Source organism: Trifolium pratense, linkage group LG4 (genome assembly GCF_020283565.1).
Source record: "Trifolium pratense cultivar HEN17-A07 linkage group LG4, ARS_RC_1.1, whole genome shotgun sequence".
Classification (NCBI taxonomy): Eukaryota; Viridiplantae; Streptophyta; class Magnoliopsida; order Fabales; family Fabaceae; genus Trifolium; species Trifolium pratense.
In genome coordinates, this window is record NC_060062.1 from 34,369,461 (window position 1) to 34,396,418 (window position 26,958).

The 26,958-nt window shown below is 33.6% G+C and overlaps 2 protein-coding genes and 1 non-coding gene across 4 annotated transcripts; all 3 read right to left on the reverse strand.

The window, feature by feature from the left end:
* Positions 1-21: 21 nt before the first annotated feature.
* On the reverse strand, positions 22-11,604 carry LOC123920655 (ABC transporter B family member 25, mitochondrial-like). 2 transcript variants are annotated; one of them, XM_045972950.1, is made up of 20 exons: positions 10,957-11,604; positions 10,590-10,817; positions 8,798-8,972; positions 7,840-7,901; positions 7,592-7,635; positions 7,192-7,294; positions 6,864-6,971; positions 6,619-6,702; positions 6,433-6,493; positions 5,679-5,824; positions 5,317-5,433; positions 4,799-4,884; positions 3,932-4,020; positions 2,774-2,829; positions 2,326-2,406; positions 2,171-2,236; positions 1,975-2,067; positions 1,182-1,246; positions 960-1,095; positions 22-651 (listed from the first exon to the last, which is right to left on the reverse strand). In XM_045972950.1, exons 1-20 carry the CDS (start codon positions 11,203-11,205, stop codon positions 508-510), a joined length of 2,193 nt encoding a protein of 730 aa, XP_045828906.1. In that variant the 5' UTR covers positions 11,206-11,604; the 3' UTR covers positions 22-507. The 2 variants fall into 2 exon arrangements, with proteins under 2 accessions (XP_045828906.1, XP_045828905.1); XM_045972949.1 differs by having other exon boundaries at positions 10,930-11,413.
* A 3,302-nt stretch (positions 11,605-14,906) lies between these two features.
* LOC123921318 (sister chromatid cohesion protein SCC4-like) lies at positions 14,907-25,064 on the reverse strand. The gene is made up of 13 exons (XM_045973810.1): positions 24,710-25,064; positions 24,460-24,611; positions 22,239-22,380; positions 21,697-21,813; positions 21,049-21,550; positions 20,504-20,542; positions 20,287-20,408; positions 19,189-19,335; positions 18,897-18,986; positions 18,672-18,796; positions 17,202-17,407; positions 15,662-15,786; positions 14,907-15,579 (listed from the first exon to the last, which is right to left on the reverse strand). The coding sequence occupies exons 1-13, from the start codon at positions 24,920-24,922 to the stop codon at positions 15,382-15,384; spliced, it is 2,178 nt and encodes a 725-aa protein (XP_045829766.1). The 5' UTR covers positions 24,923-25,064; the 3' UTR covers positions 14,907-15,381.
* A 178-nt stretch (positions 25,065-25,242) lies between these two features.
* On the reverse strand, positions 25,243-25,315 carry TRNAF-GAA. The gene has a single exon. It is a non-coding gene; the product is annotated as a tRNA-Phe (tRNA).
* Positions 25,316-26,958: the final 1,643 nt, after the last annotated feature.

A 26,958-nucleotide genomic window follows, 5' to 3' on the forward strand; every position in this document is an offset into this window, starting at 1 on the left:
ATCATTAAAAAAAAACGATTATACTGAATATCAGATTACCTGTCTCTATTGCATGATTATCTAGTTTCTTTTGTTAGGCGATCAACTGATAACAATGTTAACTCTCCAGCTAAAGCATTCTAGCACTCCATATACAAGTACTTGTTATTTGAAAGTGCTTTAAGTTATGCAAATAATACACTTTATAATCTACATAGATGATAATAATACAAAATCTTGCTGTCCACAGAGAGCCGATAGACTTCATTTATCTATCTAACACTGATGTGTGCCTTGCTAACACCAATAAATTGTGCATGAATTTTCCGAATTCACCATTATAGCAAATTGACGCGCCCTTCTGCATTACCCAACAATAAGGAATGTGATACTCGTGCTGAAGAGACCTTGTAACCGGACTGTATCACTAAACTTCAAAATGGTCTTAAATACATGATGCGCTATTAACATTGTGCAATGCATTTTTTCCCCTCTCTTGAAGAGAAAATATGCTTTCTTCTAGAATCTTTATGCTCCCAATTTGATGGCGGTGTCAATTGCATCAATAGTGTTATTTTGCTGTCCCCAAAGTTGTGCATATCTTCCTGCATTTGCTATGAGAACTTCATGTGGTCCATGCTCAACCACCTTTCCATTTTCCAAAACAATGATCTGAACATTGCCGAAAGAAAACGTTTAATACAAGTAATGTGATGGCAAAAAGGAATATAATGTTGATTACAACAAGGATGTGAAATGTGATATATGAACGGTAGAATATTTTATCACAAATCTACTGTTAGGATGAGATGTATTTTTTTAAGTGTCTTTCCTTATGGTGAAGATGTGTCCAACATATACATTACTAATTGAAACAAAATCACTTAAATGTGTTTTGGAATCATTTGTGATAATTTCATTAAATAAGCACTAAATTGAGAACTGTCAAAAGGGTGTTAATCTATATAGAGTGAGCTTACCTCATCACACTGCATTGCAGTGGTGAGCCTGTGAGCAATGAATATGGAAGTTCGATTAGTTGATAGTGACTTCAATGCACTTAAAATCTCTGCTTCTGTTGTACTGTCTAGAGCACTTGTAGCTTCATCACACAACCTACGAGCATGACACGGCAGTTTAAAGAAATTGGACTAATACAACACAGAAATGTGCCCCAGTATATATATGATCAGAATACTTACAGTATTGCAGGTGCTTTTAAGAATGCCCGAGCAAGGGCAACACGTTGCTTCTCACCACCACTTAACTGTTAAAAAACCATAGTCCATGAAAATTTGAGTGTCATCGTAAAATTTTATTTACAGTACTAAATTAGGGAGGAGGAGACCCAACATTAATATGAGGACTGTGTTCCTTTATTTCTCCATAAGCATGTCGATAGAGATTTGGGTGTCAAGGGATGCCCATTGCCCACGTTCCCCATTGATAGCTAAATTTTAAGGGAGGATTCTCCAAGTGCTTGTCCATACCAAGTTACAACTATTGCAACCATTTTGGTCCCTGGATGTGAGGCATTGTCACTATAGTCCCTATATGCAGTGAAATTGCGAACACATCCATGTCTCTTTTATTAGTCATTTTGGTCCTACAATATTTTTTTTTTGGGTCCTAGAATATGTTTTTTGGTAGTCTCATTAGTCCTCGAATGTGTTTCTCGTTGAGCAATTTAATTCATAAAATCACTAACAAAAGAGGTGCTAGGGATGTGTTTGCAATTCTGATACATTTGACACTATAGTGACAACGTCTCACCCATCCAGGGATCAAAATGATTGTTTCCTTTAAAATTGCATATTCTAGATCAGTTTCATATTAACTTGACATGTTATCATATATGAAAATAACATTGGATTTTCTCTATTGGGTCCATCTCTTGAGATTTGCAATAACAAAACCATATGTATCCTATAAACAAAATATCATAAAAGCACAATACTGAAAAACATTATCCAAAATAAATAGTGGTTTCATCACCTTTAGGCCTCGCTCTCCTACAACAGTGGAGTATTTCTCTGGAAAACTCATGATAGTGTCATGGATTGCTGCTTTCCGGGCAGCTTCATAGACCTGTAAGCATACAGTTATTCATAAGCCAAGAACAAGTTGGAACCTAACAAAGGAAATTTGTAAAATGAAAAGGCAAGCAAAGGTACAGCACAACAAAAGTTACCTCCTCTTCTGTTGATGAAAGCCGACCATAGTGAATGTTATGAAATATCGTATCATTGAAAAGTACCTACACATAATCACTCAGGTTTCACGACTTGCAAGATCAAGCAAGGGCAACAATGCGTGATTCAAGAGATAGATGTTTTGTTAACTTACAGTATCTTGTGGAACAACACCAATAGACTTCCGTAAACTCTCAAGGGTTACGTCCCGAATATCTTGATCATCTATCTTTATCTGTAGAGTACAGGTTCTGAATGAGAATGGGAGAGAAGCAGAGTCCAACTTACTAGATATAAAAGACAACAACCAAGCTTTAAACTAGTCATTCAGCAGATCAATTACATGTGTCAAACCATGGCATTGGACTCTAGTATAAGCCATAAATAAGAGACTCTACTTCCAAAAAATAACTCAAGTACACATCTTTAGATTCATATAGCAAAGATGTATAAAAATCTAGTGTTTATAAATCCGAAAAGGATGGTAAACATTAAACTACCACAAACAAAGTAAATTACCACCAAAAGAAAAAGCTAAATGTCATATATAGCATGGCAGAGATATTAGCTTAAACCCAATACAGAGTATATTAATTTCTTACACTTCCAGAATGGGGATCAAAAAATCTGAATAGCATTCTGAGAATGGTTGATTTTCCTGTCAATCATGTATGAATATGAAATATGTCAGAAATAAACACATTACTAGCATAGACTATTCACACACCAGAAATCATATTAAAGTAAAGGAAAATTGAGAGAAAAGAGAAAAAACTGAAATGGAATTTTGTATTCCTTGAACATTCTATTGACTGAATGAATCAAAGAGATATTACAGAATTTATATGGTGCTTAACCTGCACTCTGCTGGGACTAACCTACACCCACATCTAACAAACTTGCTCTGCAAGTTAGGCAGTTATAACTGTTTTCTAACAACTGATGCTGATGTGGCACAGCTAAACTAACTCAGACACAGAGGGTAGAAACTGCTTTTTATTATAGCAGTAAACCCAAAGAGTTGAGAACTCATATTCATACACACACCCTCAAGATCAAGGTGGGTCAACTTGAGAAAGAGAACGAGCCACATTGAGCTTATCACGTAACTCAAGAAACCTTGTAGTAGATAAGGGTTTGGTTAGTATATCTGTCTTTTGATGAGCAACATTAAGTTGTTTAGCCGAGACCTTTTCTCTAACAAAGAAAAGGTCAATTTCCATATGTCCTGGCATGGAGCAAAGGATTATGGGCCATGGCAACTGTGCTTTGATTGTCACAGTAAACAATAGGCTAGGGCAGGGCAACTTGAAGCTTCTTAAGAACATAGCGCCTAAGGGTTGTTCTCTGACTCAGTACCCAATAAATAAGCATATAAGCTAGTCCAATAAGCTAGCTTATTGTCATTACCAAACAGAGTGGATAAGCTATAAGACATAACTTGTAAGATAGCTTGTTGGCATTGCCAAACAGACCCTTAGTAGTAGTAATTAGGGGTATATTTCGAAAATATAATAAATGTATCTAGTAATTTGAAATGGGACTTATATTTAGGGATAACTTTTGCCAAAAGGTGCCACTAATTAGGAACAGAGGTAGTACCTTGGAGAAAATCATTTGTGATATAGGTCTAAAAGGCTAAAATCTATCCATGGAACAATTTTTCTTACTGACCATAGGCAGCGGGAAAAAGTTTCTAATGACAGCTTTGCAAGTAAATAATTTAAGAAAATAAATGATTTCATCACGGTGAAGCTTACCACTTCCACTAGTCCCAACAATTGCAACACTTTTACCAGCTGGCACAAGTAGTGATATTCCATCTAGTATCTTTCTCTCTGTGAGGTAACTGAAGCATGAATCAATATATAATCACAAAAATATTAGTCAAAACACGAAAGTTATATTTGATCAGTGTGTTGTTAGCTTTGTAATATAGCAAAGATCTTTTATCAAATACAATTTTCCATGCCTTCTATTCTGCAACTAATTAGCAAGCATCAACTAAATTATTAATTATTAATATCCAACATGTGTAGAACAATTATATTTGTATTATAAGGCAGCTAGGGAAGATCATGGGTTTGATTTGACTGGTTGAGAAATAAGAAAACGAAGATGCACACAGGAGATTGTGTTTTAAGTACACACCGGAGAATATTATATATTAGATTACATAAATATAAATACAAGGATTACAGTTACCCTAAGTACCGTAATTACATAAAGTCACTTCATAACTATCAATATCATATTTATGATAATTCTTATCGAAATTATGGGGTTTTAGATAGAGAGAAGAAAAAACATAAAATTTTGAATTAAGAATTTGGTTTGATATGACTGTTGAATAAAAAAATGTGTATTTTTATCTTTTAAGCAGTGTTAACATTGAGACAAGAAGTTGTCTCATAGTTTGTTGGAATAACAAAATTTAAGAGTTTTGTCCTGTTTCTCATTCCTAGATTTGAACTGTCCCGTAACCATTTTAAAAATTAAACATGAAACTCAAAATGTGTCCTTTCAAGTACCACATATTTAAGCACATCAAGCAGATCCTATGTATTAGCCAAAATTCAATTAAAGGAATGGTAGCATTATTGTGGAGTAAAGGGACAATCACGCACCTAAAATGTACATTCTCAAATTGGATCCTCCCACCATTAAATCTTAGAGGCTTTGCATTTTCTTTATCCCTAATGTCTGCTTTTTCCTGTAATAATATTAAGAAAAAAGAACAACTCAGTTAAGAAATAATTCAACAAATGATATTCTGGTATTTTATTACAAAGAATAGGGAATATCTATTTGAAAACAAGTGCAACTTCAAGAGTCTGCGGTTCCCTATTCCCCGAGGTCACAATTCTTTCCAAAATAATGAGATTACTACCCTCTAATCCCTTCCTCTTATGAATATATATTACAGCCTAGCCCTCTAACTAGCCCAACCTAATTATTTCCAATCAACTAACAAATAGAGTAACACCTAATTGGGTACCTAACACTTACATAAAGTAATATATGTATATTAATCATGTTCACACAAACAAGTGCATACTCAGGTGAAATAAAGAAACTTCAAAATAAAAAATACACATATAATTTAAGAGGAAGATAATTTTTTAAAATTTAATGGGGAAGATACCTCAAGTAATTGGAACATGGATTTCATGTCAATTAGACTTTGTATAGTTTCACGATAAACACTGCCAAGGAAATTGAGTGGAAGAGACAATTGGAAGAGGAGCCCATTTACCATCACCTGCATATTGAGTTAGTTATTATAAGGGTCATGATTATTAAATATGGACAGAATTTTTATATTTACATTATTGTATATAAACAAAACAACAAATACATTTAATCAAAGAGAAGCTAATTACAGAGACCACAGGATAAGAGATCCTTCCTCAATATAAAAGTAAAACACATGCATCATAGAACTTATAAAAACTTCAATGAAGAAAAGCTACCCTTGACTTCAAATTTAATTTGATTAAACTTTACCAAATCACCAACGGTCATTGTGCCATCCATTATTCCTTGAGAACATAGAACCATTGCTGTAGAAAGAGCAGCACTAAATATAGCATTTTGACCAAAGTTCAACAAAGCAAGACTGTGTTGGGTTTTCAGAGCAGCATCCTCATACCCTGAACAGTGAAATCACAAATCACAGCAGCACAAGCACATAAATCATACATCAGAATTACAATGCATTCAAAATAAAATGAGAGAAGATTCTACAATAGTTGTTTTGTAAAACAACAAATCAAATTGTACAAAATCTAATTACATCAGTATCTAGTTATTATTCCTTTTCCACAACATAATTCCCTTCCTTCTTAGGCTTTGGATCTCACGCAACAACACAAAATCGGCTTGTAAGGTGCGAGTTGTCTTAGCTTTATAATCTCTATTTAGGTCATACCTCTAGCCAATGTAAAACTTGGATTTTTCCCAATATACCACCTCACGCACAAGGCTACTGAGTTTGGTGCGTGAATAATATGGGTGGCCCAACAATAACAAAAATCTAAATAGGCTCTCATACCATCTTATGTTTTAGGCATAATAAACCCCATAAAACCGCCTTGTAAAGTGATGATTGTCTAAGCTTTATAAGCCCTATTTAGGTCATACATGAAGTCGATTTGGGGATTGGGTGTTTCCCAATAATGACACTATACCAAGCTTTTTAAAAAGTTGATCAAGAACTCGAAGTCTCAAATTCTATTTGACCAAAAGACTGATTACTTACTCTTTAGGTACTTGTCATAATGATCGGTTTCATAACCTTCATTATTGAAATATTTGACGGTCTGTAAAACAATAAAAAGAGAGTGAAAAAAAAAAAATCAATCCCATAGTGATAACCACATTAACGATAAAATAAAACAGCATAATAAATGAAAATATTGGTATTATTAGTGAATGAAATGCTGACCTCATAATTAATAAGTGAATCAATTTGCCTAGTACTAGCGTCATTATCAGCCTTGTTCATGGCTTTCCTGAATTTAGTCCTCCACTGAAAAGGCAGGAAACATAAGAGTAAAGAACTTTTCAAAAATCCATTTGTCCTACCAGTGCAGTTGGCCAATAACAAACATACTGAGAACTGGAAATACAAAATGTAATGAAATACAAAGGTGACACGATGCCAGTAACGTATATAACAAGGTATCATACCTGTGTGATAGAAAGTGTGAAAACAACATAAGCAGCAACTGACAGGGAAGTAATCCATGCAAAAGGTGCTCCAAATTTGTAGGCCAGTATACCTGATACCATAGATATCTGGATGGATATGTGTTAAATCTGTTGAAGTTGTTCAAGAAGAAAGAAGCCAGAGTTGGGATGATAAAATAATTTACAAAAATTGTTAATGAAAACATAGACACCACGGAGTTAAAAGGTGAAGATACAATTCCCACTAAATATCTTCCATGTTCTGTTCCTAAATGATCTACACTATGGGAAAACATAACTAAGAAACAAGAAAAAAACTGAGGCATACCTCTAATACAGTGGGTACTACATTGAACACCATAGCGGAGAGAATGAAATTTATTGCACGGCTACCACGATCAATTATTCGACTTAATCCACCAGTTTCTCGACTGGAAAAAAAATTAATTAGGTGAGAGGCATACACAATGAAACAATGGACAACACACCCACAATCCATATGAAAAGCATAAAGAGAGGTGAATATTAGCCACTGCGCAGAGAAGTATCTCTTCTCAGATATATTTTCCTTCTTTTTGTTTTTATTTCATTATTTGCTCAGTGCATGTTGGCTGTTACTTGGGTAATAAAACCTTACTTTTCTGAGTTTTCTCAATCATTCATTCACACACACAAACATGTGTAAAGGTAGAGACAGATTAGACACATCTGAATGGCAGAAGCCATACCTTAGATGATATTGAAGGTCAAGGTCATGCAAATGTGAAAAGACCTGCAACAGTCAGACACTAACATAAATTTAAATTGAATATCATGACATCATACAACCAACTATTCTGGGATTTTGAAAAATAGGTGGAAGATACACCACAACTGTTTATATAATAAAAAAAAATTGTGTAATGTATTGATACAAACAAATTTTCAGAAAATACTTCTACTTATCAGATGAACCAAACTCATGAAAGTAGCATACCTTCCTTGAAACTAAACGAATTGTTCGCAATGCTACCTTGGAAAACAAAGCAGTCCGCAGTTCTGTAACAATTAGTTATATCATTTAAACGGAAGTCAACAGAATGAATCTTTAAAAAACCAAGGCTCTTCTCAAAGAGACATAGATATAAGTAACTACATCAATATTGCAATGCCAATATTTAATAGAGGAGAATCGCCGCTACCACGTTAGCTCATGTGCTATTTGAGGCTTTGCTTCCTACAGTCTATAAGCATGCAAAAGCCAATTCATCTCTGAAGCAAAAGTTTGGACTTTGAATAGGTGCCTAAAATTGGGAAACCTTTTAATACATTTATTAGTAGCTATTTGAGCAATTTTTGTAGTATTTTATGCTCTTTTGGAAAGATCAAACCTTATTAGGCATGACTATGGTCTCAATGTGTTTGAACTTGAAGTCATTCTTAGTTAGTTTGGATGGTTCCTATCAGATGTCATTAGTCAAGCTCATGGCTCAGTCATTGAAGGTCCATCTGAACCATTGTAATTATTTATTGCAGAGTTAATGTTTAGTTTTCTGAGAATTCTGCATCTTTAAAAATGTATCTTTGCCTACAATTTTCATCACTAATATTATGAGAATGTCTGTTTCAAGGGTGTTGTGGTTGCCGTGGCACTACTGCACTCCTATTTCCATATTTCCTTTGCTTTGTTTTAATAATTCATTTCAGTTCTTAAATATATACTTTATCATTGCTATTACTACTAGTTGACTAAGAAAAAAAAAAACCAAAGTTTAAATCTTTAACATGATTATAGGTTGAAATCCAAGGAGTATAAAATGTAACTTCAACAAGTGTTTTCAATGGCTTAGGCACTAAAATTTAGAATTATAATGACTTTCAAGTCCATCTCAATAGGTAAATCCAACTTCAATAGGTAGACAAAACAAGTATATCAATCATTCATTTATAAATACCATTGAAAGCAGAAGCTCCAGAACGTGCAATCCCATATATAATCAACACTGACACGGGGGTAGCAAAAAGGGCCATCACAGTAGGATTTGAAGCAACAGCAGCAGCATTGCCCGTGGCAGTATTTAACCAATCAACTGCAAGCTTGAATAAGAAAGGGACCTGAACATTCACAACCTGAAACATAGAAATAGAGCATGGACCATCACAAGTGAATAAGTGACTTAGCAGCAAAGATCAACTACCAACAACAATAGTCACTAATCAATAGTATCATCATGTTACGTAGTTAGCCACAACACAATGAATAAGAGGGTGTCTCGAAGAGCTAATTTGGGCTTAACTTATTATGGCATTAGTACTTGGGTAATTGTTCACAAGAGCTTATAAAGTAGCTTATATGCTCATAAGATGTTTGCAATTTATTTACAGTAAAATACCCAATACAGTACCTAAAATTATAGGATCGTATTAATTTAGTTTTCCACAGTCCAAAATAAACCCTAAACTTGTAAAATGTTAATCCAATTCGTACCTCTGTTTGGATATGTTATCCAATACATCCCTAACATTATTCACTAAGTTTGAAATGCATCTCCAAGATTACCATCATAATGTCATTACTCATTACCAGTGACGGAGCCAGAAATTATGCAAAGTGGGGGCACCATATATACAAATTTTTAACGATAAATGTATATATTATTTCATTTTTAGAGCATAAATATACATTAAAATTGTTCGGTACGACTTGTCATATACTTGCCCTCAACTCAGAATTATTAGGAAGATTTTTTCAAATCAAATTTCAATTACCTTTTGTTCAGATATAAACCAAATTTTATACTTTCACATTTATCAAATGATAGAAGAAAAACTTAACTTTCTTTTAAGAAAAACTTTTACATGTACAAATAAAATAAAAATACCACAATTAAAATTATGTTCAAATCATACGCATACATTTTAGACCCTAGAACTCATATCATATACAATGATACTAAAAACAATTGAGGGAAAACAAAATTTAAGAAAATATTATTAATTCAGTATACAAAACTAAAGAGTAAAATTAAATACCAACAACAACACTAGTGGTTAACAAACTATAACACTACCAAAACTAACTAACAACAACACTAGGAGAAAGAGAGAGACAAGAATAAAGGGAGAAGAAGATTAGAAAACAAGAATAAAAAATGGAGTGGTTGATTTGCCTCTTTCATTTATTCAGATGATTAATGAAACAGGGGATAGTGAGGCGTGTTTGTTTTTAATTGCAGTGAGAAATAATGAGTGAATGGGTGATGAAGTCAAAGGGAATGAAGCTTTCGACTAATAACAACTTTCTGTTGGATGATATATTGATGTGGGTCTAACCAAATGTTTATATATTATTATATATGGAAAAATTATTCCTCAAAAATTAGTGCAGGCATGAGCCCCCAGAGGCTTGTACGTGGCTCCGTCCCTGCTCATTACAGTCGCTACAAATACCAAATACAAATAGATGGACGACTTTGACTAATATTTTTCTATTTTTGGAATCATTGGAATAATGTTAATATAGAGAACTAGGTTGGTACAATCCTACAATTTCAGCAACGAAATTGGACATTTACTAGTTTATTTATTTTCGCAATCTCCCATAACAATTTATAAAATGTTTATACTTTATACAGAGCAAATGCATAGTTACTCTCATTCTCTCTACAAGCATAAAATAAACAACTTCTACATAATCACTTAAACAATAAGCATTTTATTGAAGAAAAGCTACCAAAACCCACTAACCTTAGCTCCAACAAGTAAAAACAATGCAGCAACAACCCGAAACTGAAATTCGAGATTATTTTTCATCCAAATGTAACCAGCAAGTGATTTTAGGATCTTTATATCCGCCATTTGCCCACCACCTGGAGGCGATTTAGCAACAGTAGTAGAACTTTTTTGGTTCTTCTGACTTCCATCATCAGTTTTAGCTGAAGTTGAAAACAATGCTTTTCCATCTACCTTCAAATTCTGCACCACACAAAATCAAAATCATTGAATTTGAATAGTAGAAATTGAATCCAACAAATAAAAATCAAAAACGAAATTAAAAAAAATAATTCAGTTAGGCATTTGAACAAACAGGTAATGATATGAATGAATTGGTTACTCTGCCAGATGGTGATGATGATGATGATGATGATGATTCAGAGAGAAAGCCTTTGATAGAGAAAAGTAAGCTTGGGCATGTTTTGTGGTGATAGTTACTGTAACTGATTCCGTTATTGTAACCGTAACGGTAACCGTTAGTGGTGGGAATTGAGTAACCGGTGGTGATGCCGGAAGCAGTTAGAAGTGACCCGATACGATTGCCGCTGCCAGCTGTAGGTCTGGCGTGCCTGGAAGCAGCGGCAAGCATTTTGAGAGAGAAAGAGACCACTACTTCGCCTCTTTGTAACTAAATCGAATGAGAGAGAATAATAAGCAAGGGGTGAAGGGGAAGAGATCTTTCAGTATTAGCATGTGTAGCTGGACCGAGAAATGTGGGTTATGAAGAAACCGGGGTTCTCCCTTTTCCGTTTCTCTGAGTCAAGTTCATTATTTTGCAGCGGAGGGTTAGATACATAAACGTGTTTGACACCTAACGTAAAATAATTTTATATTTTCAATCAATATCAATCATGTTTTGGATGATCGTGTAAAACTAAATAACATTGTACATGTATATCAATTAAACTTTTTTTTTTTAATATTTTATTTTCTTTTGTAATGAAGAGAAGTCAATGCAGGGATTCTCAATTCGCCAACAAGACAGGATACGTTTTTTTTTGTTTTTTTTTTAAGGAAGAAAGGATATTTTCTCACTTGAATAAAATGGAATATTCTGAAAATGACCAACACAATATGTTAGTTTGTAACTCTTGTCATCTCAAAATAAATGACTTATTTTTGACTTGTTTACTATTCATATGATTTTCTTGGACTATATGTATATGAGATGTGTTGAAAATAAAATGTCTAAATATTTTTTGAAGATTTTAAATTTAAATATATTTTAGATTTATATTTAAAAGAAGACAATATTAAAATTTAATATTTTTATTTTTATTTAAAATTTTCAAGATATGTTTAGAATTTATAGGATTAGTTTGTTTTTTATGTTTGTTTTATTTGTAGCTCTACCTATCGTTTGTAGAGGATACTTGTTTTATTTGTAGCTCTTCACATCATTCATCCCCCACACCACACCTATCATTTCTTCTCTCAACTATTTTGTTGTCAATTATTCTCAAAAGTTTCAAGTTTGTGGGTAAACGACTCCATAGTTCGTCATTGATTAGTCATAACGTTCTTATTGTTCTTCTTTGATGATGATTGAGAATGTTATGCTAATCAACAATTGGCTGTTTGGAAATGAAGAACGGCAACATTATATGACCAATCAAACGAAAACTACTAAGTTGTTTGCAAATTGCAACAGAAATATAACTTATTTAATGGATGGGTAATTATGTCACATTTGTGAGTGTGGACAAGATAATTCATCTGCTCTCATCCTGACTTCAAAAGTGGAGAGTTGAGCCATCTCATCTTTTATCCCTATAGAAAGATGTCGACGGCAAACCCTAGTTAGTTTCATTCTGACACAATTTTATGTAATTTGTTTTATTGATTTTGATGTAATTTTTACTTAGAATTCAGATGCAATTTGCTTCCTGTTAAAATTTAAATTATTGTACAAGATTAATTTGAGTTCTAGAACTTGAATGAAGGAAAAGAAGGTTCGATTTCTAGGACACAGAACCGGGAGGATACCATAAAAAATAAAAATAAAAATATTACATCATCAATGAACATAGCAAAAGACAAGAATGACATAAATAAGTACATTATATCAAAATATCATTTCACATATAATAGTTAGCCTATAGTTTCTAATTCTAATCATTTTACATCAAAATATCAATTTCTTTTGTTTATTAAGTAGTCTAGTGATTAGAATTTCACCTTTTAAGTGGATAAATGAGACTACCATGATTCGAACATCGGTCTCTGTATATTATATGCAATGTCCCTGTCAACTGAACTATGCTCACGAGAACTCGAAAATATCAATTATAATGATATAACCTTTGGCTAGATCTATTGTTTCATCCTCGACACTCAAATATTCAACCTTCGTATCATCGTCTTTCTCAATGTCTATAACTTTCTTATCTTGTAGAGGTTTGACACCATCTCTAATTATCACATCACCTTTTTGTTGCACCTTTATTTTAACCTTATTTTGACGTGGGCACATTGACGTTATTTTTGGATAAGCAAACTTACGAATATGCTCTTTTATTTGAGATATCTAAGATATGAACACATGAATTGATTTAAAAGCAGAGTCCAAAATTTATAACGGAAAACGTTTAAGGGACTAAAACTTGCTTAAATTTTTAGAGTAAAAATAAAATTTGAAATATTTATAAGGGCAACAAATTTATTTAACGCTAAAATTAGATATACTTTTATTGAAACATCGTATCTTATATGTTTCATCAACAAGAGTAGAAAAATATTTATATTTTGGAAAATGTTAAATAGTGCACCCGGTGCACTAGTTAAACAAATAAATAAGGAAATTTTGTCTTGAAACTCTTGCATTCAATGCATTGAAAAGTGTAAAAAGTTGTTTTTCTCAACATTAACTTTATATTTTATTTTTATTTTTGGTATGCTTAACAAGTGCATCGTTTAACATGACCCTTATATTTTTTTATCAAAAAAAGAATGTCAAATATTTGGCTATTGCACCACCATGTCATGTTTATTTAAACTTTATATAACTTTTTTATTTTTTACGAAAAACTTTATATAACTTATCTATGTTCTGATTGAGAATGGAAAATATAAGTACAATAGTGCTATGTTTGGTTTGACGTTTCTCTCCGCTTTCTCATGTTTCATGACAATTTTATCATGAATACTGAGAAGTTGTAAATAGATGCTTTAAGGAAGACGCACTTTAAATGTAATTTCAATGTGAAAACAAGCATGTACCAAATAATATTTATTTTTGATCTACTTAGTTACCGATCACCTAAGATTCTTTAAATGATGCACAATATCTCAGTGTTATTTTTAGGTAATTCACCTACATTCATAAAAGGAATTTATATTTAACTCCTCCAAGGCATTAAAGGGGTTCGAACCCAAAACATTCAAGTACAAAATCTGTTTTTTTTTTGACCAATAGACCGAACTCTTGAATTTACATTTTACTTCAATAATATAATCTTTTAAAAACTTCAACTAGTCTTGTCCGTTGTTACTTTTTTAAAACAAATACTTTTTATTCCTAAATATTTATAAGAACCAATTGCTTGTATAAGAATTGGTTTTACAACCCGTCAAAAACAAAAATGGTTTTACAAAATAAATATCATTCAACAGTAAAATCTATAAAAATATTTAAGAAACCTCTACTCTGCATAAGAGTATTTTAGTGAATTTTATAGAAGGATGAATTTGTTTCTTATTTTTTCACACCATTGAAAGAACTTGATGTAGCAATATGGATAACATAAAATTTGCAAAAATAGCTTAAATAAGATAAGGTATTATCATTAATCTTTGGTTGCAATAAGATATTCTATCATCATTAATTTATGGCTTAATTGCATTTTTGGTCCTTATATTTATTTTAGGTTTCAAGTTGGTCCCTTGTCTTTTAAAAGTTTCAAATTGGTCCTTATCTTTTCTGTAGGTTTTAAGTTGGTCCCTCCGTCAAATTTTTCACTATTACCGTTAAATTTGGACACGTGTCATCTTTCCAAGTGTGGTTTCTATTTGCCACGTGTCTAAATTTAATGGTAATAGTGAAAAATTTGACGGGAGAAACCAACATGATACCTGCAGAAAATATAATGGACTAACTTGAAACTTTTAAGAGATAAGAGGCCAACTTAAAACCTAAAATAAAGATAAGGGACCAAAAATGCAATTAAGCATTAATTTATTATACCTTACTATTGAAGCAAAATGTTTATGAGTTGCAAAAATATGACAGTATTGAAAGGACTACTTATTAGTGGCGTATAAAAATCAAAGTAAGTTCTATGAGAAAGACCATTACATATGCTCTTACAAGTCATTAATTTCCTAAAAGAAATAATGCAAATACTATCGTTTAACACTTTTGCAGTTGATTTCCAATATGACATCACTAAATGAGAAAGCAAATTGACATCTATTAACTAAAAACAATGGCTTAAATAGCTGAATTGAACACAAGAAATTCTAACTGAACTACCTTATAGAACCTATTCTAATTTTTTCTCTTATGATACAACAAACTCTGTTATAATAATATGTTAACATGTTAACCAGTGAGTTCTACTGTCTATCATACTAGGAGTAACAGAGTACATCTTAAATTAACTGTACAGGATCTTCAACAGATGCTTTGCATGAAAGACAAACTTGTTGACGAGAGGTAACATCATGAAACCTTCTGGATGAAACTCGTCAACCTGCTTGCACCTTGGAGTAATTACCTACAACTAATTCACAATAATGTACCAGGTTCACTTCCATGAGGAAAACACTATATTCTCCGTTTTCCATGTCTTCTACTACTATTACCATCTATATCAACTAGCCTTATCGATGGTTGAAAAGGTGAAGGTGTTGACAGGCCAATAGATTCTGGAATATCAAGATTGATGCCAACAGTTGGACCTGCCATTGCACGTTTCATGTCCAACTCATGGAGCTGCATACCTTCAAATCTTACTTTGTCAATCTGTTAATCAAAATGGTGAAACAAATTAATTCACTAAAAGCTTAAACACAGAGATAGTGCAACTTTGTCAATATAAGCTTACTATTTCGATGTGACAAATGGATGCTTGTGCATCAGCTAATCTCTTCTGCAAATCTTCTGATTTTTTTGTCTGATACTCAGCATTCTCCATTACGTTTCCCTTTTCTCCTAATTCTTTATATAAAGCTGCAACAACGAAGAAGTATATTCATATAGTATTTTTTATAAATAAAAGTAAACATTTACAAGAAAGAAATGGAGAAAACACATCCATCCACCCATCTGTTTGTCTATCAAAGTTGCCACTATATGACAGCTAATGCATCTGGTAATTACTGAATCAAAGTGGCTTTTTTTTGGTATTAACCCTCTGGTTCCCGGGGGAAGGGGGCCCCGGTAATCCAGAGTTCGGCCGCGAGGTAAGTAAAGCAAGCCTGGCCAAGAATTGTTCCCACCAGAAATTGAATTCGGGTTCTCCCGAACGATCCGTCCTAGGGGGAGCTCATTAACCACTTGAACCAAATGTCTTGGTTTGAATCAAAGTTTTCAAACATGAGAGTCTATGAAAACTCATTAAATCTCCATGGACTCAACTCGTATAAGACTGTAAGATCGTGCGGGCTTATGAGTAGAATCACGATTTTTAACTACCATTATAACACTCAAGTTAATGTTTTCTTCTGCACCACGCAGCCTTATCATTCAACGATATCCATTTCAGGCATTCATGGGAGAAAATAACCATTATGTTATTGACTAGTTCAAAGTTCAAACACCCTCAAACCTCTGATTCTGTGTGAATCTCTACGAGTCTGCCCAAGTTTACACTAACAAATCCATATAATTTTGAGTAGTCAAGAGTTTGACAACCATGGATAAAATCTTTGAGTCTAAGTAATGAGGCTGAAACAGGGCTGGGATCAATTGTTCCAAACAATGATATCCTTAGATTGCTGGTTCGAATCTGACAATTTGGACCAATTGATAAAAGACTATAAATTAAAGAAAACAAATAACTGTATACCAGCAAATGAGCCATATCAGCTCTTACAAAGAGAAGACTCACCATATCTACAGGATTCTTGGGAAAAGATTTTCGTCTCGCAATTCGTTTAAAGATTAAACAAAAAAAAAAAGACCTGCCTCTTCACTCTCCCACTATAACCCATGACAAAATTTGACATATCAGGAACAGAGGGGATTACTTTGTGAACAAGATTGAATCAGGGTGACCTAATCACTGAAAAACTGCATTTACAATCTGCAAACCTCTTGCAGATCATTTGGACAAATAAAACCCAGAATCTGGCCTAGAGTTACCATGCAGTGCAATACTCAAACAAGTAAAAGATTGCTGTATAAACTAGACAATCAGTCCATGCTTTCGGAGAGAAAAGACGCCGGACTTTCCATACCCGGTACTCTTCAACAATATTTATCAATAAACCAGAACAGAGCACAATGCAAGAGATGCAAGACATGGTGGAAGCTATCTAAATACACAGTCAAGAATAAAATAGCGTGAGCTGCAAACTATAACTTGGGCACATTTAAAAGTAATAAAAAAGATGCTACAATAAAAAAACTAGTAAAAGAAATACCTGTCAAAACAGACAGCACCCATACTTGAGTAGGAACATCATAAAGCTTCTTTGCCAAGGTCAAAGATGATCTCAATATCTCCCTGGCTTGTACAGTGTCACGCAATACAAGGGCCAAACTGCCAAGGGTTGTCAAATATTGGGAAATAAGTTGAAGGTTCCCCAAATAAGTATGTGTCAGCTGCAATCCCCTCGCCAAGCGAATTCTACAACAAATTTGCAACTTAGAGGAAAGAGGAAGAAATAGAAACATTAAACTAAGGCACAGAAACTGTTCTTATTGTTTGTGTCCATTTAATGTTTAAAAAACTGAACCATTGAAATGAAAAAATTGAGGGTCAACCGTTAAACTGCGGATCACAAATATAGGTAAAGTATATTCTTTCATGTAGATACATAGATAAAAATATATTTTATCAAAAATAAATACTCACTCAGTTCCTTATTATAAGCAAAAAAAATCACTTTTTAGATTCATTGAATGATTGATGCATCGTATCTATATTATAGACCAGATACACCGGTTATTAAATGAACCTAAAAAATGAATTTTTTTTCTTATAATAAAGAATGGAGGGAGTATAATAACACCGTTTTTGCCAAAGAAATACATATATATATATATATATATATATATATATATATATATATATATATATATATATATATATATATATATATATATATATATATATATATATATAAGAACAGTGCGATTACATGCACTATATAGCACGTTCGGGGCAAGAAAATTGGTGTCCATGTTGTTTGGATTGTTTGACGAAATGGAATGGAAAAACAAATCCAGCCGATTTAAATGACTTGACTGGTCCAGAGCCAAGTATTTGACCAGATATTTCAACTGAAACAATTTTGATATGTGTATTCACCGGACCAGATATAATGCCCGTTCAACAGTTTTCCGGTGGAACTGGACAGTCCGGTCTGATTTTCTAAACTGATTTGTAACTCTCTTCAAGCTCATGAATTTTGTGATTCAAGTCTTCTTCACTTAGACATGTAAAAATTCAAATAATCATGAGATACTGAGAAATGTGTGGTAAATATTTTCTTTAAGACAAATGTTCTCTCATTTAAATTGCATTTGCACATAAACTAATTATTGATCTTTGCTTATTATTTCCAGGAAAAAAAATGACTTCTATTTTGAAAAATGAAAATAACTAGCTGTCAGAGAGCTTGATTGTTTTTTGTGTCCGAAAGCTTTAAATGATAAGCTATTTTGAAAATAATCTAATCTAGAAGAAGTTATTTTAAACAAATTGAAGAATGATAGTTGTGATGCAGACAAAGCAGACGGTGGCAATGTTATAGTTTGTATTTACAAATGAAGTGAACCAAATTCTTGGGGAAATCTTTTTTTCCATACAAACAAGACTATTAATTGGAGTTTCACATCCAGTCAAATAACCCTGATCGAATTTGAACAAAAATTACACGAAAAATTACCTTGCTTCTTGTAGATCCTGTTGCTTCATCAATAAAAGACCATATGCAAAAAGAACACCTGTTTTCTCTCTAACGCCTACAAAAGAATCCATTACTCCATAAACTGGCGAAATCAAATCAAGTGCCTGCAGGAAAACTCTGTTTTGGTTAAAAAAAAATGCTCACGGAATCAACCTGCATAATAAAAAGTAAGTAGCATTGATTCAATTAGAGGTGCTACTACACCTGCGAAGTAGATTCAGCATCCCCAATGCAGATATTAGAAACAGCTGCATAAGTTTGGCACATAGCTTGCATTGATTTGCTGTCTGTAAGCTACACAAAAATATGAAGTTATTTCTGGATGACCATTAAGTAATCCACATCAACAATTCATATCATTATCTAAACAAAAAAACCTTAAGTGTGATCTCAAGCAAGCTAAACCAGCATATGAATGTATATCACCATTAAAAAAACTGAATCTTGATCGCTGCAAAATTATCACATGTATGTTATAGATATAACCTATATATACCTTTACTGCTTCAATATAATGAAAGATGGCTTCATTATAACAGCCAACAGAATGAGCATATTGGCCTCTAAGCATCTCAATTATGCATTCACATGACTGTAATATAGTTGGAAACCGCATGAACCAATTTTTCATCTCTAACAAAGCCTGAAAATTCGTACAGAATGCATTAATTATTTCAAATTTGAAGTATAACAGGATGCAAATTTACTGCCAACTTTTCAAATCCACTACACTAGTACAAGAAAAACATCTGCAGAAGCAAGCCAGCTAATAAGGTGGGTATTTATTGAGATTTGAAGTTTAACAGAATACAATGCAAGCTATCACATCTTCTCAATCCCATCATCGTTGTTCTTAAATGAGGCCATGTGGGGCGGCTTTTACATGGAAGTCACTATTTCCTTGACAGCATGGCAGAAAAACATCCAAATCACTAATCAGCATAAAAGGAAAAGAAAGATGGGCAAAACAAACCCAAATTGTTTTAAACGCTAAAAACCCATTTTACACTCAACTCACTGAACGTTTTAGCCATCTATCACTTGCACTTCTCTGTTGCCTATTATCACCCACACATCTCTATCATATCTCACTTGCCCATCTTTGGTGAACAGCACATCTCCAGTGAATAGCCTATCATCAATGACTTCAGTTTTCTAAAGTATATCATTGATGCAAGCAAGCCATGTTTTGTTTTCCTCCTTTTGTATTATGTATTTCCATTCCTTTCATGCCCTCTTTATTCTGCTCAGCATATATCCCATTTTTACTGTACATCTCTCTATTTCTTTCACACTGTTTTGTAAATTATGAGTTTCTCAGACTCTGTTCTGCAAAAAAATATTATTCTTGTCCTACTGTTTTTTTTTTTTTTTGTTGAGTTTCTATCAAATGATTTAGTTTTCTTTGTTTAACAGGGCTTTAATTTTTCTCCTTGTGTTTTTAATTGTGTTCTACAACATGTTTAGTATACTGTGAGCTCTTTCTCCTTTCACGTGAGCCACGATAAGCCATTAACATCTTTACTCGTCCTTAGGGATCACATAATATACAACAAGAACCCAAATATATAAGCACAACAGAAACATAACCAACCTCTTGTGCTTCGATGAATTCTGCTCGTGTGAGCTCTATGGCCACTTTGTTTTCAAGAAACTGAATCAGTAGCATCAAGTATACTCCAGCCATATAGATAGAAGATGGTGGCAAGTCCACTTCTGCTTAACAAGAAAGCTCAACAAGGTTGAATATGGAATCCTTGTTGCATGAAAGCATAAAATCTTGTAGGTAAAATAAGTAAAATGAATCTCACCTCTGACACAATCAGTAATTCCAAGCTTCGATAACTCATCTGCAAAGAAGAAAAATTATTTCCATAAGAAATATGAGTTGAAAGTGGCAAGGATTACTCAGTCTCCACAGCAATGATGAACAATATGGAAATCCATTTGCACGAATAACAGAAACAAATCAACTCATTGATCACACTTTCAGAAAGAATAATCCAAAGGAGCCATGTTTCAAAAATGCATTTGACATTAATTAAATCCTAGAAACCAACATAAAAGACATTTTACGGCTGTGAATCTGTGATTGGACATATAGAATATTTGGCAAGTAGTAACGATGATAGGTGGCGGAAGTGCAAGTAGAGAGGTATAACTCAGACAAAACAAAAGATCATCAGAGACTAAGTTGGACGGCATATTAATACAAATTGCATTCATATACCATAACAAGCAATTTCTATTTTGTATTTGCAGTCTCTAATGATATATGCCACCAGCAATAAATCGATCCATAGCCAAAAGAAGTAAAATATGCAAATAAACAAGGCAAAAACAGTTGTTGAATAACCTTGAACTATACGCATCCCAGACTGTATGCGCTTTCCACACTCCTTAAACAGTCCTTTTGGGCGCCCAAATACAACAACTATCAGATCAACTAGTGCATAGACAGCACTTTTAGGAAGCCATTCCCCATCAATAGGAGGTGGTGCTAACTGAAGCTTATCTCCCAGTGTCCTTCTGCTATTCCCAAAATATACTGGTTCAAGAGATTCCTGCCCAATTGAACTGAACCCATTCATGTTTCTCAGCTGTTCTTGAATCATTGCTTGCTTTTCAGACAATGCTGCCCTTTCCCTGTAGTGAAGATCATTCCTGGAAAGACTTTGATCTAAAGCACTGAGCTCCTTCACTAGCTCTTGCATATGTTGTGTTTGCTTCCTATCAGCTTTCACAGCAGCATCCAGATTGTCTACATGGGGTGCAGCATCCTTGTAATCACATAGTCGCGTTCGATAGAATACATGCAGTAACTCATTATAAAAGAGCAAGCCAGGGCATTGTCGTCTCTGAGGATTGTGTGGAAGCAAATGAATAAAACATTAGATTAAATTAAACAGGAAACATGATACAGTTCAGTTGAAAACATGCACATGTCTATAAGTGTACATTGTCTACATAGAAGAGCATGAAGCTAAGGAACATTTGTACTCACTTTATCTGGCAGAATTGACTCCCAAATCTCATTGCATTTATTAACAGCTTGCTCAACCAAATTATTATCATCCCATTGCATGAGGTGGACATGCAATATTGAAGTGGCAAAGAACATCTGGTCCATTATGATAAAACGAAGGAATTACAGACAGACAGATGGCAATATTATAGCAAACTCATAATAGTTGGAGTACCCATTATTTTAGAAAACTAGAGTGTTGACACACATGCAACAAGTGTGAAAAGAAGTAAAATTGTCATAATGTAAGCAGGTAAAAAAGATGAAGGTGAGGAGTTAAGAACAAGGGAAGGAAAAACAGAAGGGGGGTTTAATCATTAAAAAAAATTAGATTTACATTATAACTTTAAGAGTTATTACAAAAGTGATTTTAGGGTTTTTGGTACAAAAGTTGAAAAGGTAAAGCTGCCAAAAGATTCTACTACCTATTAGTGGTAAGAATTCAGTTAACTAGAATCTCATGGAAATAGCTGACAAGGAAGCAAACGAGATGTCTTTTCTTGTAACCTTTGACAACTAACCTGCAACTCTGGATAGCGTACTTCAGTAGCACAGATATATCCACATTCTAATGCGGAGAATGCACCCCGGTAGTCTCCTTCAACTGTCAAAGCATTTGCAAGCTGTGAATTGAAGTTGCAAGACCACAACTTCGTTGAAATCCTTCAACAAAATAAATAAAAAACTATGAACATGTAGTAGAAGCAGCATTAGTTAGTAAGTTTGGCATGCAATTGTAAATATATGTGATAAATAATTTGCTATCTTCCAAGCCCGGAATTTATTAAATAAAATTAAGGTTTCCAGATGTTCATCAATACATAATATTGAACACCTTTGACATATATTATTAGACATAAATACCCATGTGAAAAAGCAAAAGGTAATTTTTCAGGCTGAAACTGTAGGCATAGCCGTATAGGTATACAATTACTATTGAGTTTTTCTATTTAGCAAGAAACAAATGGTACAAATGTGTGAAAAGGAAAAGCAGAAATGATAGGGGATATGGAAAGAAAAAAAAGCAAACAAATGATGTAAAAGGTACAATTATGAATTTCCTTTCATACTAATCACCATTACTATTCACTATATGCAGGCTATAGCTACTGTTTTTTACACTCTCTCCCTCAAGTTAAGAAATAAGTATACGCACCGAGCATTTTATAATTTACAAACGAAGCATACAACTGTTATTTATTATCAATAGCTACTGTTCTAGTGGATCCCAGATAAAATGTATGGCAGTTACAGTTAGTCAGGGAGAGGGACAACAAAGTGTAAATATGTATCCCTATTGTTCGACACTGTTTCTTGACATCTAGCTATACATGCCCCCCACCCCCCCCCCCCACACCCCCCCAACACTTACCTGTTGTACTAACTACTCTGTTTGATTTACATACAAGAAAAGAAAGAGAAACCTCCCAATGCATTTTTCACCAAAGCAACAATATGTTAGCTTTGTTCGAAAAGCAAAAGCTAAACCAGACATGCTAATAACATTGTCCAAAGTAGCCAACAAATCACAATTTTATATATTCATCTAAACCAGGGTAAGAAAGCAAGATCTAACAAACAAACAATAAAGCAAGAGCAATTGTTGACCAAGGTTTTAACTTGTGGTTGCAGCCGCAATCCTTACTATTAATTGTGATCGCAAAGACGTAAAAAAGTTGGGATATCACAACCCAAATTGCGGTTGTCGGGTTGCCAATAGCGACATCATTAAATTTTGTCTCTACGACTGCAATTTGACTACGATTGAAATTGTACCAACCACATTTGACTCCAACTCTCCGCAGTATCTAGGATCACGACAAGATGGATACTGAGGTTTTAAATAAAGGACCAAATCACAATCTAGGCTGCAACATAACAGTTTTTATGTTGCAAGAACTAGGTAACATTGTAATGAAATAGAGCGAGAAAAAAAAAAGCATCTTTGACCAAGGTTATAAATTGTGAACTTGTTGCATTCCTTGATATTAATTGCAACCGCAAAAATATCAAAAACCTTGATTCCAAAGCCAAAATCAGAGTTACGAATCTTTTCTTAAAACCCTATTGTTGACCAAAGAACACATTTCATTCATAATTTTTAAAAACCATCCACGGGTCGCAACTTGACCAAAACAAAACCCTATTACCCACTACTTAACAACAATTCTCCACTCCACCAAGATCGCAGTTACGAAACTTTTCATAAAACCATATTGTTGACCAAAGAACACATTTCATTCATAGTTTTAAAAAACCGTCTGTGTGTCACAACTCGACCAAAACAAAACCCTATTAACCACTATTTAACAACAAACAATTCTCCACTCCATGAAAATCGCAATTCCGAATCTTTTCTTAAAACCATATTGTTGACAAAAGAACACGTTTCATTCATAATTTTAAAAAACCGCCCACGCGCCACAACTCAACCAAAACAAAACCCTACTAAGTATTAACCACTATTTAACAACAATTCTCCACTCCACCGCAATTACGAATCTTTTCTTAAAACCATATTGTTGACCAACTCAAAAACACATTCCATTCCTAGTTATAAAAAATGGTCCACGCGCCGCAACTCGACCAAAACAAAACCCTATAACAACTTTCTAACAACAATTCTCCACTCCACAAAATCTAAAATCACAAAAAACCGCAATTTAAAACCTCTATCGCTAAATCCAAAAACAAAAATACAAATTAAAAGCAAAGAAAACATAGGTATAATAAATATCATACTCATTTCCAACAGAAGCAGCAAGATGAAGACCCTTAAACAACACTTGTTTCTGAGGTTGAATAGCTCCAATAAGATGATAACACTGACTCAACAAACTATAAGCTCTACACTTCAATTCAAAACATGAAGGTATAGACTTCAAAAGCAATTGCTACAAAAATCAAAAAAATAAATAAATCATGAACACGTTAATTAATTAAGTAAAATTGAATACTAAACAGAAAAATTAAGGATTAAGAAGATACTAACGGAACGTTCAAGATGTGATTTAGCGTGATTAGAGTTGTGAGAATAATGAAGAAGGATTGTTGCGATTCGAAGACGAGTTTTGACTTCGATGATTGGGAAGAAAGAAACTGAACTTTGACAGATTGCTTCTAAGCATTTTACTGCTTTTGCTATTTCGCCTTTGGTTTCGTGATAATCTGCTAATCCCCATAGTCCTTCTGCTATTGCTTCCATTGTTGATTCTTTGTTTGTTTTTTTTTTTCTTTTTTTTCTGTTGTTGTTTTCGAACCCTTTTCCAATTTTAACTCATAATCTTAATTTTTTTAGACATGTTTAATTTGGTTTTGATTTTGATTAAAATTGGTTTAGACGATTTAGTCAACAGGTCAACTGCAGTGAAAAAAATAAGAAAGGAAAAGAAATGTGTCCGCGGATTTTGTTGGGCTTGATGGGCCTTTTTATGTTGGGCTGGGCTTTCGATACTATTCGCACCCCTAGCATTGATAACAAGCGAAAAATGAATAGCGAAAAAATGAGAAATAAATAAAATGTGATGCGGTGAGCGTGGATCGAACACGCGACCTTCAGATCTTCAGTCTGACGCTCTCCCAACTGAGCTATCCCCGCAACTTGTTAAATTTAGATATGTTATGATACTTATTCATTGCTAAGTTGGCTGAATTATGTTAAATAACACTAACTGAACATGAATGGGTGAGAAGAAAACAAGTGCACCTTAGCAAGTTGATATCTCCATGTATTATTCCCCTTCATCTGATGTTTGGGAGGGGAAGGAACTATCAAATGTAATGATGTGGATTGTGCTACCTTTACCGTCGAGAACAAGATGGGTTATGGCCTTTATTTCAGAGGCTCGGTAGATGAATTTATGTTGGAACACATAGTTTGTGCAGGTCAATATGGTCCCATGGGTGCGGGTTTGACACTTACCAAACTCACACCCGAAATCATCACCCAAACCCAAATCCAAAGGTTGTTCGGGTGGCAAAACAACACCCACGCCCACACCCATTGGGTTCAGGTTTTTTACACCCAAACCCGCAGCACATTTGAAAATAATTTGCAAATTTAAGAAATTAAATTCTAACATAGACTTTGAATTAAATTACAACTAAAATTAAGGTATTCCAAGGAAATTCAAACATAGACTTTCAAGAAATTACAACATAGACTTTCAAGAAATTAAATTACAACTAAAATTTAAGGTCTTCCAAGGAAATTGAGGGAGACTATGGGGGTAATTAGGTAATTATAAAATATTTCGCGTGGGTGTATGAGTTTCGGGTGTGGGTTTGACTGATACCAAACCCACATCCATATTATCGGGTGTCACCCAAACCCAAACCCAAACCCAAACCCAGTCAAATCGGGTTTCGCCCGTTGACTTGGGTTTGAGTTCGGGTGGGTCTCTCGGGTTTGGGTTTTTTTGCAGGTTGAGTAATTCAATTGGTTTGAAGTAAGAGTTAAATAGTAAAATGATTGAGTTTAACTGTTTAAGTCCCAGTAAAGAAAAAAAATATTAACCCTAACAATTAATTAATTGTTAACTTTAGCTGTTTCAAAAACTAAAATAGAATATAGTTTGGTATAAGAAGGCGAGGTGTATGACATTTTTCATACTTTGCAGCTGGCTCATAGTATGAGACCAACTGATGTCTATTTCAAATTACATGGTAAATGTACTGTTGATGCTGTCAATATAGTTTGAATAATTATTTCAATGAGCTAGACATCATTGTGGTTAACTGTCATTTTGTCTTATATTTTCATGCTGATTATCAGCTCTGTTTTATTAAAAGACAAATTAATAGAGTTGCTTATAAGTTAGAGAATCAATATTATAATCTAGCCTCCATACCTTTTACACTATTTCTCTATGTATTACAACTCTTTGATGAAATCAATAAAATCTACTTTGGCCTAAAAAATGTTACAATAAAAAAACTTATGTTCATGTTTTCATGCTCCAATGGGTTTGCTTTGGTTTTTGTTTTTTCTTTCTCATGCTCCAACTTTTTTAATTACTCTTCTCTCTAGTATCTAATTAATGAAAAAAATGTCAACATAATCTATATTTTTTATAAACAAATGTTGGCAAATTAGTGGTTTTATTAAATTTAGAGTTTGAGTCATGAATCTCTTCTTAGAACTTCTTTGATGTCTATTATTAACTCAAGAGTATAAACCACAAAGTTTGATGTGATAATGATATCTACAAGATGCTTCAAATAGTTTCTGAGACATTGTTT

What these genes read in the sequence shown, in the direction of transcription:
- LOC123921318 (XM_045973810.1), bottom strand. Translation starts at nt 24,922, where the DNA reads ATGGAAGCAATAGCAGAAGGACTATGGGGATTAGCAGATTATCACGAA. An exon ending in AATTACTGATTGTGTCAGAG is followed by an intron (nt 20,409 to 20,503) that starts GTGAGATTCATT and finishes CTTGTTAAGCAG; the next exon opens with AAGTGGACTTGCCACCATCT. An exon ending in ATTATATTGAAGCAGTAAAG is followed by an intron (nt 18,987 to 19,188) that starts GTATATATAGGT and finishes ATTTTTGTGTAG; the next exon opens with CTTACAGACAGCAAATCAAT.
- LOC123920655 (XM_045972949.1), bottom strand. Translation starts at nt 11,205, where the DNA reads ATGCTTGCCGCTGCTTCCAGGCACGCCAGACCTACAGCTGGCAGCGGC. An exon ending in TAGTACCCACTGTATTAGAG is followed by an intron (nt 6,972 to 7,191) that starts GTATGCCTCAGT and finishes ATATCCATCCAG; the next exon opens with ATATCTATGGTATCAGGTAT. An exon ending in TTTCATCAACAGAAGAGGAG is followed by an intron (nt 2,068 to 2,170) that starts GTAACTTTTGTT and finishes GTATGCTTACAG; the next exon opens with GTCTATGAAGCTGCCCGGAA.